We start from the raw sequence: 11,678 nt of genomic DNA, 5'->3' as shown, positions 1-11,678 counted from the left end.
CTAGCGAAATTAATAACACAATTTGACACATTATAGACTACATTTTGACATGAAGGGTTTGACTGATTCCTTTTCAACATCGAATGGAAGCTCAAAAATTGTTATCTAATACTAATATGAGAGTTATTTGGGGGTGATGCTGGTGCTGTTAATGACCAACACCGGTTATTGACACTATTGGTAATGAGCTTGAAATAATTCTCAGAATATATTATAAAATAACTTAGGATATTATTTGATTATTGTTTAGGGAAGCTGTCAGAACAATTAGTTACCCATATCGGCTAAAAACGCTAACTCTGGTAGCTGTCTCCAAATATTTTTTAGAAATATCAAATCTTTAATAATTAGCTATGACACATTTCTTTGCTCTTCTTTGTAATAATTCTCAGTACTTTTCAAAGTACTTTTCATTGAAGGCGTTAACATAGACAGCCTTCTTTTCTCTGAATTTTCGATTATTGAAATATTGTTCAATTATCAAATCATCTTTGGAGCTTCCATTCGGTCAAAACACTAGTGCAATGGGAATAGTTAAAACACAGTATTTTTAAAAACTACTATGACTCAATACTAATTACTACACACTTTGCTCAAGTTGACGACATCGTCTAGTCCATCGAGAGAATTGGTCCTAGTAGGGGGAACGTTGGGAAAGGGTCCAGGCTTTGCTATCAGCTGTCCTGCAGCTCCACCTGGTCACTCTACAAAAAAAAACTATTTTTTTAGATAATGCTAGAATAATTGCCCCAAGGATTTCACCAGAACTATTCCATTTAGCTTCTCTTTTCTCCTTCTAAGAGTTCCGAGCTTCTCGAAGCAATTAACAGAAATGCTTTCTCTGCATTTTTCTAGAACTCCGTAACAAAAATTTCGCTTGGAATTTTTTAAACCGTTCATAATAGAACTGCAAGATGGTGAGTCGAAAAGGAGAGCGTCCAACATAGCTCTGGTCCTCACAAGTTCCTATCTTATGCTTCCACGTGTCAAGCGATGACAAAGACCGCCAGCTAAAAGTTGTGTGCTTAGCTGGTAGAGTAGCCTGGGCACTGTTGTCCTTCTGACTTCAGCTAGATTGAGGAGATACGTCTCGAGCGTCTGTTCACCAAGGAGGTGCGGCTTAAACAGCGTCTGTTCTGGCATCCAGCGGCTGAGTATGAAATGCACCTCCACCGGAAGCTATACCTAAGGTGGCAGGGCAGCCTCACCAGGACCTTAGGCCAACAACCTACTGTTTCCGAACCCAAAAAAAAAAACGTTACAGAAACCGAAAATGATAGATTGTTAACTGGTTCAACGGCAACGACATTTAGCGCGAAACAACGGATAAGAATTGGAACTTGGAATGTATTAACCCTAGCCCAGCAGGGTAAACTGGCACAACTAGCCATTGAGGTATGCCGTATAAAGCTTGAGATCCTAGGACTGAGCGAAGTCTGTTAACCGAACTTTGGAGATCACTGGTTGGCGTCGGGTCAAATTCTGCTAGGGTAGAAGCTTCAGTTTTGGCCAGTCCGGAGTTTTGGCCATAGTGCGGTATTCAGCCTGTTACGATCTAAATCGGCATAAATTTATTTTTTACTAGTAGATTCTAATATAATATGATGATTACAGCTGTGAAAACCATACATTTTGATTAAAAACTGGAAGAAAAAAATAATTTTCCTGAAAAAATCAGCTCCCATATATCTATTTTGGCCAGGGTGCTTCTAATTTGGCCACTCCCATAAGAAATACACGTGATTGGCCAAAATAGAAACCAAAGCTGAGAATATGGCCAAAACTGCGGCAATGCTTCTATTATGGCCAGTGGCACTTTTAATACAAAAATCAAGTATTAGCTTGATTTCTGCATTTTTCTAATAAAGTATAGATTGAAACCTTTCATTTAACACATTGGTAGTTTTCATTGGATTATTGGTTATTTTTATAAAAATGATTTCCCTTAGACTGGCCAAAACCGGTGCCCGCACCCTATACTCTGGCCTACGAGGTGAACACGCTCCTCGCCACCGTGGTGGAGTTGGTTTCCTGCTCAGCGCTCACGCCCACGCTGCGCTCATGAAGTGGGAACCTATTGTTGAGAGGATAATTGTAGCCAGATTCAGAACACGGGTTCGAATCTTTACCAATTCAACGCGAAGGTTGGTTCCGACAACTCGGACAATGAGCATGTCATGGGACGCCATGGTCTCGGAGAAATGAGTGAAAACGGATAGCTGTTTGCAACAATAACATGGAGATTGGGGGATCGCTGTTTCCTCATCGACCAGTGCACAAAGTGACATGAGTTTCCCGTGATGGCGTCACGGAAAATCAAATCGATCACATCTGCATCAGCCGAAAATGGAGATGGAGCCTTTTTGATGTGTGGGTGTGGAACAAACGTTGCGTCGACATTGCGTCTGACCATCATCTCCTAATTGGCGAGATCCGACTGCGCATTGCTAGGATCTATCGACAGGAGGAGAAAATCGGGCATCGGATCAACACACGTCGACTGGCAGACGCTGCGGTAAAAAGGTCCTTCGTCGAGGAGCTAGAGAACCGTGCTGCGAATATCCCAGAAGGTGGAAACGTAGAAGATCAATGGAGCGCCATTAAGAACGCCTTCATCGCCACCGGCGAGAATAATTTGGGGGAACTACTCAGCCGAACAAAACAATGGATCTCAGATGATAACCGCGATAGAGAGAGCGAAAACACGAGGAGCCAAAGCCGTAGCCCTTCAGCGCTATTCAGCTCTCGTGAAGCAAGTTATAATTGTGCTTATTCTACGAGTGGAATGACGTGATGCAGCTTGCATAACGTGGTGAGAAATCTCGACGCGTAAATCAAATGGAAAGTTTTCTCGTTCTAGTCGAGAAATCTGAAGTGCCAAATAATGTTGGTTCCCACTGAAATGTTAAGCGATTGATTACTCGCTATCATTACAAAATGGCAATAATTAAAGTAGATTACTCATATAGGGGAGCAAAACATAGTTTAGCGATTAAGTCTGAAACTCAAACATGAATTTCTCTTCTGTTTAGTATGATTGCGACAAAAGACATTCTCGACATTATAGGTATTTTATATTTCTGTATTTCTATTGTTACATATTTTGTGGTGTTCAGCAAAATGTAAACTCATCAAATTATATGTCATTCACAGTCACTTTTATGTAGAAACACCTAACGTTATGTTTTAAAAGAAGCGTTAGAAATAAATTCGGTCTGCAGAAATAGGATGATTTTGTCAAATTAGCGTACGAATATAAATCACAAAATATACTTAGGGCTATCAAACTTACACATTTGAATCTCGATATATAGAATAAATTTTTAAATGGATTTTTCCAAATTCGTATGGATGCTAGTTGGCGAGGTGACCTAAACTTATAACCTATAGATTGCCGTGCAGCTATTCTCCCGAGACCTCCTAACGAATGCACGTCCTGTCTATCCATTACTGTATTTCTACGAAGATGATGTTCCTATCCTATCTTTCAGTTCTACTCAGCAGCAGTTTCTAGTCGTCCCAACTGTTGGACTCCTGTTTGAACAGCAGCTCGTAAACGGCTGCCGGATTGGGTATTTGTCCTCCATTTGGTATACTGCCACTGGCAGAACCGCCAGCACCGCCACTGGCCGCAGCCGTTACGGCCGCATAAGCCGCTGCTTGCTGTTCGGCGTGCAAGTGGGCCAACGCTTGCTGGTGTTGCTCCAAGGACATCATGGTTCCCGGTGGAGGTGTTCCAAACGATGAGTTCCAGCTGCCCGCCGCCGGCGATTTCGGGGGCAGTGGGACCTTCCGGTGCATCCGGTTGTAATGTTTGATGTAGTTCGAATTGGCAATGGCACCACTGCTGTCCGCGTCCGGAGCTCGGATGTAAATTTTGATTTCCATTCGGCAGAAGGGACAGATGACCGATCCCTGCAGCTTGCCCTCTTGCATGGACACGTTGATGTTGATGTCCTGGAGTTCGATTTCCTTCGTGCCGACTTCACCGTGGGTGGTCAACCACGAAAGAATATTTTGCTGCAGCTTGGTGCGATACATTTCGACTAGGGTTTCCGGTGATGGGACAGGCCGCGAGAGTGGTGGTTCATCCCGAGAGTCACTGCTCGTTGGGTTCGGAGGTGTTGGCTTGGACACCTTGACAATGGTAGTTGCCTGGCGGTCCAGCTTCCGCAGCAGCTTCGCTGTCAGGTCATCGATTCCCAATTGGTTGATCCGTTCCGAAAGGACCCTTATCAGCCTGCGATGGCCCATGGGTAGTTTATGCTGAGCGGTGATTTCGTCCAGATCGGATTCTCGCATCGCCGACAGCGACAGAAGGTTGTCGAAACCCGTGGTTCGCAGGGCCTCCTTCACCGGTTGGGGAATGTATCCCAAGGGAGAGAGGATCTCCCAAAATACCCGAGTGGCCATGTCATCTTCTGCTGGCTGGAAAATTAGACGATGCATTATCAATCAAGCATATCATTCTTCGGAACGACCCAAGCGATTATTATACTGACCATATCTAGTTTGATATCCGACATAGTTCCGAAAGGGTTTCACTGGATTCAATTTAAATAGGCGGCACCGTTTTTGATTCCTATTTCCTGTTACGTTTCATTCTGCAGAGACAATTGCTGTTAATTATCCGTAATTACCCATAATAACACTGGGTTTGGTTGGCACTAGTCAAAGATGAGCCTGGTTGCAGTACTAGCCTAGGTACGTTCTACTTCTGCGATCTGGTCGCTAGTGTTATGGACGAAGCTTACTAGACTTGAAAGAAATCTAAGATTTCAATAATAATTCTTATTGTTAACTCACTAGGAAAACACTATAAATTTCTTCAACAATAATTCTGCTTGTTATGGATTCACAGACATGTCACTTGGCATATTCACATAGACATATTCACAGGTAATGCAATTCAATGACAGCTCTAATTTGTGAGATAAGGAAAGGCAATTGAGAACCCTATTTCGATGCGAACTGACTTGCATGCAAGATGTGACTGGTATTTAATTTTACCGTTTTGTGAATTTACAAAACTTTCTTCGAGCTTGAACTAATGCCAACCACGTTGTCGTAGTGCTCGCTTGTAATGCCTGTATTGAACATAACGACCATGAATTCGACTAAGGAATTCTTACAGGTATTTCTGTAGAAATGCAACCAATATTTTCCAACGGTTCCGGGGTACTTTCTATAGTTTCGTTTCCAAGGGCCGGCCTCAAAAGCTGCTTTGCATTCTTCATGGCCGCCTTCCAGATGCCACCCTGATATGGACTGGATGGCATAATGAACCAAGGTTGCTGAAATTATAGTACAGTATTCTTTCTGTCAGCCTCTCTATGTCTCTGGAGCCGGCCCTCTGATACCAGCTTCTTCGTAGATTATTGATAGGCACAGGCTTTCGTTGTTACACTATCCAACCAGATCTCGTTAACTTTTTAACTCACTAACCTTACCAAGAAATCATTTGATCGAGCTCCTAAAACGTACCAATCGAGGGGTCATCTGCAATAATCTATACGTCTATACGAATTCTTGGGATTATTAGAGGAACTTCTAGTTATCAGCTATCACAATCAACTCTGGAAGAAGGTGTTATGCGATAACACTATTAAAAAACCTTCGTATTTCTATGAAACCATAGGTTGAACAATAGTCTGATTGTACCTATTGCCCCAGTATTCATTCACCCGAAGCCCTTATGGATTTATGCAGTAGTTCTAAGTGAAGTGGGCTTACTTACAAATGGTTTTGAATGGGTCAAAACGAATTGCACATTTTGTTGGATACAAGTTTTTTACAAGTTGCCTAATACATTACAGAGACGCATCATGCAGTTTTATTTAAAAACCATATAAATAACTGTTCAAAGTTCAAAACAATCAACGTCAGTAGTTGCAATCTGTGAAATCACCTGTGATCTAGTTTTTAATCAACGCATAGCAAGTTGTTCCTTCTTCAAACTACTGCCTTCAACACCCTTATCAAATAGACTAGAAACAGCAAACTCACTCCAGATAATGACATCATCACCAACCCGTACCGTGCTAGAACGATGCATCTTTTGCAAAATCGTCACCGGTCAGGACCCGAACGCCTCGATAGTGTACCAAAACGAGCGCATCTGCATCTTCAAGGACATCCGTCCGGCGGCAGAGCAACACCTGTTGGCCGTCCCGAAGTACCATCTGGATGACGTGCGCGCACTGACCTCGGCCGAACGACCCCTGTGTTAGTGCTGCTTTCTAATGCTAATCGTCTGTCTATGATTCTGATGATATAGGTATTCTTACTTATCGAACAGTGGAGGAAATGCGAAAGGAACTGGGCAATGTGCTGAAAGACCAATTCCAAATTGATCCGGCGGAGGCACTGTTCGGGTTTCATGTTCCACCATTTACGACGGTCAAGCATCTACACATGCACGGCATGGGTCCGGTGGGCAGCATGGGATTCCTTTCCAGGATGATCTTTCGACCGAATTCGATGTGGTTCAATACGGTAAATATGGGATTGATAGCCCTTTTGGCTTGTATGTATATATACCTTGGGATAACACAGATTTTTTCTTCTAGGATCAAGCTGTTTTCAATCGGATTCCAGCGGTTTCCCAGGATGAAACAGGAAGTCAGTAAGCTCAACATTTCTTCCAAGGTAATTTTATAGTGTTATGAGATTTTAATGCATACTATGTTAAACATGAGAGGTTGGTGTTGATCATCTAATTCACGGAGTTTTATTTGTAGAACTGTATCACGAGCCTTGCACTTTCGGCGATGAGACTCGCTCACTATCGCTGAAAATTATCTCAGAAGATTGAAGATTGAGCATTGATCAGTACTTACTTGCATACATTTCAAGTTTCATTCCGTTTTATTATTTAAAAGAAAAGCTTCGACGGTTTAGTCTCTAAAAATATCTCCTAACTTACCTTGATACCTTGTTGGCTACGATCTTCTTCAACCGCGTGGAATCACGAAATCACCGACTTCTACCTGGTTCCCTGCTGAATATTGTTTTCGCTATTCTGTCTTCCGACATTCGTACTACGTGTCCAGCTCACTGAAGTCTGTCTTATTTTATACGTCAAACAATATCCGCATCTTTGTACAGCTCGTGATTTATGCGTCTGCGCCACACTCCATTTTATTGTGTTCCACTGTGGATTGTTCGCAGCTTTTCGGTCTACCTCCTTTAACGACCATGCCTCGTGGCCAATAGGAAAGAAAGCATTCGGCAGAATCAGCGTGTTATATAGAGCGAGTTTCGTTTGAGTTTGCAAGTTACGGGACCTAAGCTGGTTACGCAAACACATTTCCATAAATCACTACTTCAGCACTTACACCACTAGGCCTCTCTCTGTCTATACCCACTATCATCTACTTCGTCATGGTAGAGTTAATCGTCAAGCCTAACACTGCTCTTCAGAGGAGCATAAGCTGCAGTGTTGTTGTTTTTTCCATTTCTTGCAAAACAAACAACATAGTTATTCAAAGTTTTGCTCAAACAGCATCAAATTAGGCAAGGAATCATAATACCCACGCTTTTTGCACCATTTCATTGCAGAAACGGAGAATAGGAGGCAATCAGTGAAGTACTAGATTGAAAGTAGTGAGCTGGATTTTTGTATGGTGAGATGTTCAATTCTGCATTTCTGCAATGAAATGGTGCAAACAGCGTGGGTATTATGATTTCTTGGCTAATTTGATGCTATTTGAGCAAAAGTTTGGGTAACTTTGTTGTTGTATTATTTATTTCATGCAACTTCAACAACACAGTTACCCAAACTTTTGCTCAAACAGCATCAAATTAGACAAGAAATCATAATACCCACGCTGTTTGCACCATTTCATTGCAGAAATGCAGAATTGAACATCTCACCATACAAAAATCCAGCTCACTACTTTCAATCTAGTACTTCACTGATTGCTTCCTATTGACCTTCTCACCATACAAAAATTCAGCTTATTACTACAAATCTAGTACTACACCGAACGTGCCCCATTGACACAATGTTTGGAACGCGATGAAATACGTATAGTATCTATCCGTCTACAATTCAAGGCAAAAGGCTTGGAATAGGAGGCAATCAGTGAAGTACTAGATTGAAAGTAGTGAGCTGGATTTTTGTATGGTGAGATGATCAATTCTCCATTTCTGCAATGAAATGGTGCAAACAGCGTAGGTTATATGATTTATTGGCTAATTTGATGCTATTTGAGCAAAAGTTTGAATAACTGTGTTGTTGTATTATTTTTTCCTGCTACTTCAACAACACAGTTATCCAAACTTTTGATCAAACAGCATCAAATTAGTCAATGAATCATATAACCCACGCTGTTTGCACCATGTCATTGCAGAAATGCAGAATTGATCATCTCGCCATACAAAAATCCAGCTCACTACTTTCAATCTAGTACTTCACTGATTGCCTCCTATTGACTGAGTTAGTGGTTCGCTACCCTTCCATTCCTATGCACGCTAGACCTCCTAATTGCGCTTTCGAGTGCAATGTAGAGCAGCAAACTTGAAAGAGCATCACCCTTCTTCGCTCCATCCAAGATCACAAACGAGGTATATACTTCGTCTGCGATCCGAATACTTGAGTTTGACCCATCCAGCGTTGTGCGTGACAACCTAAATAGTTTCGCCAGAAAACCTTCTTTTTTATGCCAAATTCAAATGGGCATAATTGGCACACTCTAGTGTAATTGGCACACTCTAGTCTGTGCCCTTGCTTTTAGATTGGTCATATGAGGCCATCTAACCAGCCATTCTTCATCCTCCGAAATATTTACAATAATCTAGTGTATTGATTGATGTAGTGTGGCGTTTTTATTTTTCCAACTATTCGCTACGCTAGCTGAACAGGAAGTGTGCTGGCGGGAACGTGTGCTCTACAAAACTCTCCAAAAACTGCACCTAATTTAGGGGATAGAACTGACAGCCCGTGGTAAACCAAGGTGATAGACACTTTTCAAGTTTCATCTCTTCCAGTAGCTGCTCGCATCCATGCTTAACAAACCTTCTTCGTGCATTAGCTTACGCACACCTTGCTGACCTAGTGCACGTTTAGGGGTCATAATTACCCCAATGCACGACTAGGATTAAGAAGCCCGACCGGGAGTCCTTCCAGCAGCCTTGCTGTTTTTCAGCAGGGATTTTGCTTTGCTCTTCGGCTGAAACTTATCGCTGATAATCAAAAGACTTTGGACTTTGCAAGCTTGGTTGGATTGTATTTTTTTACTTTATTCTAGGAGCCTTGCTCTAGCTCAAAACTCAATGCCATTAAAGTTGGTATAACACCACCTCATTGATGTGCTGGAACTTTGTTTTGTGGTCAAAACACTTGATTGAATCCGGTTATGAGTTTAGATAGGACTAGGTATCCGAAATTTTACAATCTTGAAATATTTCATTCCCTTACCAACGATTATGGTCTGCGCCTTTTGACATTCCCTGCTGCAAGGTGGATGACAATCAGCAGTACCTACTTAGCACGTAAGGATACCCGAAAACACACCTGACGACACCCGAGTGGTGAAACTTACTCCAAGATAGACCACGTGCTGGTCGACGGGCGACATTTTCTGGACGTCATAGATGTGAGGTCCTACAGAGGTCCGAACATTGACTCGAATCATTACCTCAAAAATTCGAGCGCCATTATCCAGCATCACGAGTTTAAGAAACAACAGAACGTGCGTTTCAATATCTAACGCTTGTCAGCCGAAGGGGTTGCTGCGCGATACCATCAGAAGCTGGACGAGAGGACAGGACAGACCAACGAATCTGGAGGTGTCAACAGTTTATGGAGAATTAGTGTACATAATCAGTTTCATAACTTTTACACTCTGATTACACTTATTCGAAGAGGGTATTCTGCTCAGAGACGGTTCGAAAAGTCGGTACAAGAGTTTATGGAGGTTTATCTATGAAGCAATGTCAACAACAGCGCAAGAGATGGTAGGTGTACCGCTCAGCGACACCAACGTAATGGTTGGTTCGACGAGGAGTGCCAACACGAAAAATATTTTAATGATTTTATTTATGAAGATTGATTAATATTTTTCATTAGATACTACGTTATTGATTTCATAAAGACAACTAATTGTGTTCATGGAATGACCTTTTAATAGCCATAACATTTCCTTATACCATGTATAAGTTTTGTGTTATGGCTAGAAAAGTATAAGATTTAACTAATAAATTCTCTAAGGTTTTGTTTTGAATTGCAAAAACCAAACGGCGCCAGATTTTTTCCAACGTGGGCCATCGTGGCACGTTGTATTTAGCCGCCGGCAATATTATAGGAGTTTTTTGAGCCTGCGAAACACGGTCGGAGATCACGGTAGGTGTTAAACTACTTATTTTTTGTGCCTTTAACTTATTCAGCATTTTTTTTTCAACAGGCTCCCTCACAAAACAGACGGCAGACGGCGGACCCACTCGCTTGGTCGCAGCCGGAGCGGAGATTCCAGCTGGCTTTACTACTCTTCGGCGTTCCAACTGGTGAAAAGCGGCGCCACCCGCTCCCGGAATGGAGATCCCAGCAGGTTCCGCTTCTTCTCGATACTCCGCCAAACTAAGAGCACTATCACCCACTTCTTTGCTGCCGACACAAAGATTCCGGCTGGCACTGCTACTTCTTTGTGATCCGGCTTACAAAGGCTCCATCACCCATTGCCGGAATGAGGATCCCTGCTGCTCCGCTGCCCTTTGCCACTCTGGATAACTGAGGCACTGCAATCCGTTTGTTTCCTGCCGGAGCGAGAATTGTGGTCGGCTCTGCTGCTTCTCGTCATACCGGCTAACTAAAGGCGGCGACACCCGTATCCGGAACGTGTGATGAGCAAGGTTTTAAAAATTGGATCAACTCTAACGTCTTTATTAGTATATAGCTTATACTATGTTGATTATATTAAATAAATTATGTACGAATCGTAACATAATTGTTTTAGTAAAAATAAGGAAAAAAATAAAATATTAGGAATTTTAAACAAAATATACGATAATAGATTATATTAGGTTAGATGCATACAATTTATGAGGAAATTCTAATACAAATTATTCCAAAGAACGAATGGCATTCATAAGTTAAAACTTATACTTTTTATTTATCGTATGTTATGTTTCATATAACGCACTCAGATGAGCTTCATTAGGAAAACGAAATGGCAAAAATGTATAACATTTTCTTATATATTCCATATGGAATTTTTTTTTCGTGAACGAGTGACGAACGAAAAGAATGCCGCCAAAAGTCGAATGCTACACTGAACGAAACCCCCCGCCCAAGATCGACTGAGAGGCGATACGATCACGCCCCTTAACGATATTCGGTCGGAAACCGTATGGTCCGCCGACCAAATGATGTCATCTTGAAACCGGATGACAGCGATATGAAAATAGAATGTCGACCATATGGTCGAGCAACTTTGTTTTTTAGCGATTGATAACAATAATGTCACCGCTACCTTTTTCAAAATATATGTGCTTAGTATGGCCAAGGCGCCCTTGCGGGCACCCTTTCAAAAAATATGACATGTTCAGGATAGGACATGCGAAACAAAATCGTCAATGTCCCGGGTGTCACGATCAAGGAACTTGTTACGCTATCGATGAATAAATTCGGTGCATCTGTGTGGCCTTCGCTCTGCAACTAATATTCATTCACATAGCGT

At 42.0% G+C, this 11,678-nt stretch overlaps 2 protein-coding genes across 2 annotated transcripts; one reads left to right on the top strand and one right to left on the bottom strand.

Moving 5' to 3' along the window:
• Positions 1–3,052: 3,052 nt before the first annotated feature.
• Positions 3,053–4,886, bottom strand: LOC109408956 (uncharacterized). Its single transcript, XM_062849378.1, has 2 exons — positions 4,503–4,886; positions 3,053–4,428 (listed from the first exon to the last, which is right to left on the bottom strand). Exons 1-2 carry the CDS (start codon positions 4,524–4,526, stop codon positions 3,511–3,513), a joined length of 942 nt encoding a protein of 313 aa, XP_062705362.1. The 5' UTR covers positions 4,527–4,886; the 3' UTR covers positions 3,053–3,510.
• A 957-nt stretch (positions 4,887–5,843) lies between these two features.
• LOC109622582 (adenosine 5'-monophosphoramidase HINT3) lies at positions 5,844–6,723 on the top strand. Its single transcript, XM_020076974.3, has 3 exons — positions 5,844–6,225; positions 6,299–6,495; positions 6,570–6,723. The coding sequence occupies exons 1-3, from the start codon at positions 6,015–6,017 to the stop codon at positions 6,627–6,629; spliced, it is 468 nt and encodes a 155-aa protein (XP_019932533.3). The 5' UTR covers positions 5,844–6,014; the 3' UTR covers positions 6,630–6,723.
• The last annotated feature ends 4,955 nt before the right edge of the window (positions 6,724–11,678 follow it).

This window comes from Aedes albopictus, chromosome 2 (genome assembly GCF_035046485.1).
Source record: "Aedes albopictus strain Foshan chromosome 2, AalbF5, whole genome shotgun sequence".
NCBI lineage: Eukaryota > Metazoa > Arthropoda > Insecta > Diptera > Culicidae > Aedes > Aedes albopictus.
This window is presented reverse-complemented; position numbering and strand designations above follow the sequence as displayed.